This window comes from Mesitornis unicolor, unplaced genomic scaffold (assembly GCF_000695765.1).
Source record: "Mesitornis unicolor isolate BGI_N332 unplaced genomic scaffold, ASM69576v1 scaffold43276, whole genome shotgun sequence".
In the NCBI taxonomy this organism is placed as follows: domain Eukaryota; kingdom Metazoa; phylum Chordata; class Aves; order Mesitornithiformes; family Mesitornithidae; genus Mesitornis; species Mesitornis unicolor.
The window spans coordinates 5,723-12,322 of NW_010191115.1; the positions used below are offsets into that span (position 1 = coordinate 5,723).

Here is a 6,600-nt window from a genome sequence, read left to right on the forward strand (position 1 = left end):
GCCAAGGTCCTGTTGCCATTTGAAAAATATCCTTTCTCCAAATTTAATACTTTCTTGCAGCTAGAACTATTTGTGACTCGAGGCTATAGATCTGCAGGGGGATTGCTTAATGATAAGCTTGTTGATTTGTCCCTCAACATAGCTGTATCCAGGCATAGCCGAAGCCCCTGCTAGAGAGATGTGCACTTGCCTCTCTCTCTTCCATAACCCTTGTTGCAAGAGAACTCCTCTCCATTAAGTGCTTTTTATGGCTTTTACCACCAGTCACTTTTCCAAGCTAAGTCCATGAGAATGAACAGTACCTCTTAGCCATAAGCTTGCTGATTTTATTGCTGAATGAGATTATTGCTTTAAGTGAAACAGCGAGAAGCAAATGGCAGAGAAAGGACTTAGGCTGTGACCTGACAGCAGCAGACAACGTTAAGGTAGCTTAATTATCACAGTTATTCCCTTTGCTCTTCCTTCCAGGCAAGGGAAATGTTGATTTGTTCTGAGACTGGGAGAGTTTGCTAGCTAAGAAGGTGAAGGGCTCAAGCAGCGTTTTCCGATCTGTTACAGTCACTTCCCACAGCCTCACTTTCTCAGCCCTTGCCCATTGCTGTGCTGCTTCTGCATCCACTTGCCTTTGCTCCAGGAGGTCAGTTTTATTTCCCAAGACAATAACCATTACCTATAAACAAAACAAAAGGGTGAGCTTTACACAAAAAGCATCCACCACTCACAATGCTTTTAAACAGCAGGCAAGGAGCAACACAGTTCAGGCCTGTTCTTTAACTTACTGCTGGCACAAGGTAAGCAGTGTGTAGTTGGAAGATCTGGGTCTGGGATTTGAATTAGCCTCATCTATTTGTGGGCTGGGAGCTGGTTTTAATTGCAAGATATTCAGGGCTTCCCCTTCTCTCCCCGACTGCTTAAAGGGAAACAATACCCAGGAAAACAAAAGTTAAGCAGCCCTGTTCTCCCTTTACTTTGCAATGGAGCTGCTCTAGACAAACGATAAGAGCATGACATCTGCATAGGTCAGGGCAGCAGATGCTTGAGAGGTGAAAAGATGCAGGGCAGCAAAAAAGCCTGGACCCCACAGCTGTGGATTTCACCCAGCTCGCTTCTTCCTAATAAAGCCAACCCTGCCATAAGGGTGGCTGCTGGGCAGGCTGAGCTGTTCAGTTGCTCTCCCAGCCCAGCTGGCTGCTTACAGGAAGGACAGAGGCGAACAGTCTTCTGTCACTGAAAGGGTCAGATAAGCACCAGCACCATCCTCTGGGAAGCAGTTTGAAGAGCAGCCATTTGGGTAACTGGAGCAGAACAGCTGTATCGGGTCAGACCCTCAGTTGTAAGGATCCATCAAGACAGTTCTGTGTCACTGATAGTACAGTGTGGCTGAGCTCAGTGGCATGGCCGCTACTTCAGTTCTAGGCAGTCCTGGCCACTTAAAGTTACTGCTCCTGCTTATTTTAAGTTAAGCATTTTCTAAAAATGTTTTATCGGCATCAGGTCTTAGGGGAAATCATGCCTATATTTGTAGTTCAAGGTCCTTAGTCAAACTCTGGTCTCATCTCCACACTAGTGGTTTGACAAAGACCAAGTGATAATAAAGTCCTCTCTTGCTGATGATTCGGGGTTTTTGCTGTAGCCACACATGCTTGCTCTTTCCTGTTCATCAGGCTAACTTCAGGATGTCTTCTGCTTCTTTCCAGCTAGAGATGTTTGTGCTGTTCCTATGAGGTCTGAGGCTTCCTTTCTTTTCTATAGCAGCACAGGGTGGTCAGAAAAATGTTTTTCCCCTCTGCAGAGGCTTTGAAAGAAGCTATAATCTTCATGTGCATTTGCCACATGCTCCAACTGAATTTTACCTATGGTTAAGCTCTGTCGGTATGAGAGAACACAACCTCTATTGAGTATAAAATTTGGCCAGGCATTAAGGTGCGTGCTAGAGAGCCCCCACAGCCAGCAGAGGCGAGGAACCAGCCATCAGTGCTCTCTGTCATCTGCCACACAACGGGGGACTGTGCCACTTGACAAGGCGAAGTTCTGCCAGTCCAGAAGCACCATGTGTAGAGACACCTCCCTAATTTGGTTAAGGATGCATTCTGGCAGAGCCCAAACTTTAAGTCCACTGATGCTGTCTTAAGTCAGGACTCCTGATCTCACCTTCTGCTTCTAATTTACATGGACTAGAAATCACTGGAATAAACATAATTTATCCAGCTTATTGTGGGCACCAGTCTTTTGGCTATGTTATCCTCAGTCAAGATTACAACTTTAAGCTCTCCCAGAGTACAAGCAAATTGTCTGTTTTCTAAAATACCTGCCTGCAACCAGAGAGAAGAGTTCTGGTGGGTAACATAGAAGAGAGGGACACAGATCCTGTTGGGGCTGTGACCCTCTCTCCACATTACAACATGCTGTAAAGTAACAAATCAGGGCACTCACAAGTCACAGCACCTGGGAAAAATTTCCTGCTCGTCCACCTTTCTCCCTGCAGGGAGTTATGATCGACTGCTGTATCCCTGGTGCACGTGACAGTCTGCCGCTCACACCAGCCCTACCAGCCACCATTCCTCTCCTGTGACTGCATGTTTGGCTGCTGTCAAATGTGGAGCCTGCCCTCCTCCACCACCCCATGTGCTGTCAGTGCTAAACAAGTTCCTTTTCAGAAAGTCTCTCCCTACCATTATCCAATTAATTCTTCATGCACTTTTTTTTTAACAGCATAAAAAAGTCATTTGAAAAGCTGTAGGCTAAAGACGTTTACCAGGGAGAACTATTCGAGAATATAAAGATACTGTAGGAAAAGCCATAATGCTAATGCCACATGCAAGTTATATTTGTTTAGCTAAGCTGGAACACTGTCAGCTGAAAACACTAGCTGCTTTCTAAGGGAAAATAGAGCAGTCATTTCACACAATTGAATTGATTCAATATGGTTGTTAAAATACATTAAAGCTGCTTTGCCAATTGACTAATGTCTGGGAGACCCATTGTCAATTACACCAGTTTGCAAGCCATCAAGTACATGAATACAAAGCAAACAAAGATAATGCCCTTCGTTATATTATTCTATGCACTTGACTTCCCGTGTACAATATCTAAAAAAACATATGAATTACACTGCTGTAGACCATATGCTTTATTAGTCATAAGTGTTCTGGCTGGTGCATTCAGCTAACTGAATTTTAGCTTTAGTAGAGGAAGTAAGGAGGGAAAAAAAACCCCACATTCTTTCGCATGACCTGCATGGCAAGTGAATTGGGCTTCTCCAGCATGAGAAAGCTTCCTTTTGCCAGATTGCCCAAGGCTGTGGCTGTATTCGTTTTTCTTTATATGCGAGTTTTGCAGAAACAAAATCTATGCTTTGCAACCTTAACTTCCTGTCACTAACGCAGCGATAAGCCAAGCAGTTAAGTCACCGTGCATTTACCTCCTTTTTGTCTCTAAAGACGTCGATCTCCTTTTTGAGCAGTTCGACTCTTTGGAAAGCTTCGAGGCTGGTCACAGCATACACGAGCACGAAGCCATCAGCGACAGAGAAATAGTGTTTTGGCAATTCTACGCCCTCCTGCAGACCCCTGGTGTCGTAAAGTCGTAACTGTTCCTTCACGCCTCGGTCTGTCTCCACCGACGCCAAATACACATCTTCCATCGTGGCACCCTCTTCCAACCCTGTTTTAAAACAAGCAGGAAAGTACAACTGGTGTAAGTACAGCACTGCTATAAGAATTATTTGCAGTACAGCACAATTTTACCCCACAATTGTTTTCAGTGCATGTTTTTCCAGAGTGGCTTGACCTGGACTCAACCTTGCCTGACATCCCCATAAAAGGCTGCATTCATAGATAACCACACCAACTATTTACAACAGCAACACTGCATAAATACAACCATCTTAACATATGAGCACATGATTGTGCCTGTAAAATTAATCTATACAACAAGCACATTGAGGGCAGGATAAGAAATACGGCTCTTTCCCCGGGTTTCCCAGACTCCAACCACCCAGGGTACCAGTTCTGTGCCAAACACCCTGCAAATGGGCCTGCCCAAACATACCCTTTTGGAAGAAGAGCCAAGGAACACCAGGTCATCAAGTACCAATATCTGGAGCCTACTTCTTTGCTTCTCACTGAGCTGGATCATATGGCAGAAGCAGGAGCAAAAAGGAATAATTCTGGAAATAAGCGTGCATTGGTGGTACAACTAACCAACAAGTGAAACCAAGCCAGAACTGGAAGGAGATGTTTGCATGAAAGCAGAGTTGCATGCTATATTTACTCAAATGCACAATGAGCTTTTTCCATCCCTTAGGGATTTAAAATTACTCAGATTTTGCAAGCTCATTTACTGCAAGGTAAGAGCATGCACAAGGTAACAAGCTTACATATACATATATATAGATATAGATATCACCTGCTCCATGGTAACTATCTGCATACTGGCTCTCCTTCCTTCCTCTCCCTGTGGTAAACGTGAGGTAATTCAAGGCAGCCTACTTTGAACTAATTAACATTATTTTTTCCAAGCCAAACCTGAAAGCACGTAAATCACCTTAGCTTTGTGTTCTCCCTGGATGCAGGTGCAGAAGGTTAGAGGTCCCAGCAAACTATGTGTAAGTGTAGCCAGGCCAATTTCAGAGTCAGTTTTAAGTATTCAGATAAACCTTCTGCAACCCATGTTTCTGCTTCCACTGCACACCTATATACATGAATTGTTTGCCGTTGCAGGGCTACAATAATGAGCACCGCATTATTCTCTTTGTCTGCCAAAAAGGGAACATATTAGTGCATTGTTTAAGAAAACACGAGTGATTATCTGGCCCGTGAAAATAAGGATTTTGCTCTACTTAATGACACTATTCAAAACACACTGACAAACACGCTAAAGCATTCCACCCACGCTGATGGTTTCCTGTGATGTACGCATTCCTGTGCAGCAAAGTGGCACAAGCTGCTCTTTTTGCCCCTCTCTGTGCAGTCTTCCTAGATCAAGCTTTTATCAGATTTGCAACAAATTAATTTATCTCACCTCCAAATATAGCCACACTAATGTCTGGGAGCAAAACTAAGAGCAGAAGGACAAAACAAAGGTTAATAAAAAGAGGAAGCACAAACGCATTCTGCGTGGTGGGAGGATGCATCATAAGGGCATTTTTAAAGACTGAAGTAGATAACAGAGCCCTTTCTGGATATCACACTGTATTCTTTCTTGCTCTGCCTTGTTGCATTGTAAAGACAGGTCAAGGAAATATCTAGCATCGGTAAATATTACTTTGGCAAGAAGGAACGAACCATAAGTACCTAAGTTTTCTTTTTAGAAAGCAATGAAAAATGTTGTACAGGTTTTTACCATCTAAATGCTGGACTGTAATTCAACAGTCTTTAATACAGTCACATATCCTGTGACACTCTCTTCCTAATGACGTTAAAAGTAGCAGTGAAAATTATGTCTTTTAACATTCTACTTGAAAACAAAGAGGAAAAATTAAGACCTGGGACTCAAGTCAGCAGAAGAGAGTGACAGATTTTGATGTGAAATGGGAAGAGGGGACTCTGGAGGGAGCTGGAATTTATGCATCTGTATCAGATTCCAGAGGTGAAATTTCACCTCCGCACATTGGGGGAGGGAGTATATGCAAGCAGATTCCTGAGCAAACACAGGTAAATTTTAGACGTACCCGTGTCACCTTATTCTAAGCCCTGCTTTTAAAGCCCAGACCATGTGCTAGCCACATCCTGCTGACAATTATATTTACACTTCTTGTTAGTACTGTCCCATTCAAACATTTTCCCGGTCTCCATTCAAACACGTGCCTGGCAAAACCAGCCAGGAAAGCCCAGTGTCCTAGGAAGGTGTCTGGCACCATCCCATCCTCCCTGTCACGAGGAGCCTGGTTTTTCTTTCCTTCACTGGCATCCCCAAACGTCCTCCCACCTTCCCTACCTGTGTGGGCAATGGCAGGTTGTGCTGGGGAAAGCTCAAGCAGATTTTCCTTGGAGGAAAGCATCATCAAAGGCCGCCTTCTCTCTCTCCTGACACCAGTGTTTCTAAATTTACAGACGCATATTTTGAGATACCTACTGCTGTGACACAGATAAACAGGCAGATGGAACCAGCTTTCAGGTTCAGAAGCTACGGGGGAAAAGGGGAATTAACAAGACAGTGAACAACCTTGTGGTTTCTCTGGAAACTAAAGATGAAAAAATGTTAGGGAGGGAAAGGAGGAATAGACAGGAGATTTATGCCATTCTCTAGTGCCTACTCAGCTGGTGCAAGTCTTGGGAGAAGCAGAAAGGTATTTGTCTGCATTACCCACGGCTGCCACAGAGGAACTGCAAGGGGAAGCCTCAGTCATAAACTGGGTGGTGTTTCAAGCCCTGGTGGTTTCCCAGTGAGGAAAACAGAAGGCTCAATATAGTAACGAATATTGCACACTCAGGCTAAGCAAGGCAGACATATTGCAAATACCAAAATAAAGCAAAATTTCATGATGGATGGAATTTCAGAAGTTCCCAAGTGACTCTTGAACATAAATGCAGTGCAAATTTTGTGCCTTCTTGAATACTTTTGACAGTCTCCTGTGTAGCCTCTCCTTGGCTCTTTCCA

General features: G+C 43.9%; 1 protein-coding gene across 2 annotated transcripts in view; it reads right to left on the reverse strand.

Annotated features, from left to right (window-relative positions):
* Positions 1-306: 306 nt before the first annotated feature.
* NKIRAS1 (NFKB inhibitor interacting Ras-like 1) overlaps positions 307-6,600 on the reverse strand; it is a 10,456-nt gene continuing 4,162 nt past the window's right edge. The window contains exons 1-3 of one of the 2 annotated variants that reach the window (XM_010186640.1): positions 4,051-4,092; positions 3,422-3,663; positions 310-670 (exon numbers count right to left, since the gene is read on the reverse strand). In XM_010186640.1, the coding sequence (XP_010184942.1) occupies positions 431-670; positions 3,422-3,643 (462 nt within the window). In that variant the 5' untranslated portion in view covers positions 3,644-3,663; positions 4,051-4,092 and the 3' untranslated portion in view covers positions 310-430. Of the gene's footprint in view, positions 671-3,421; positions 3,664-4,050; positions 4,093-6,600 lie in introns of those variants that run through there. The other variant, XM_010186639.1, reaches the window with a different exon arrangement.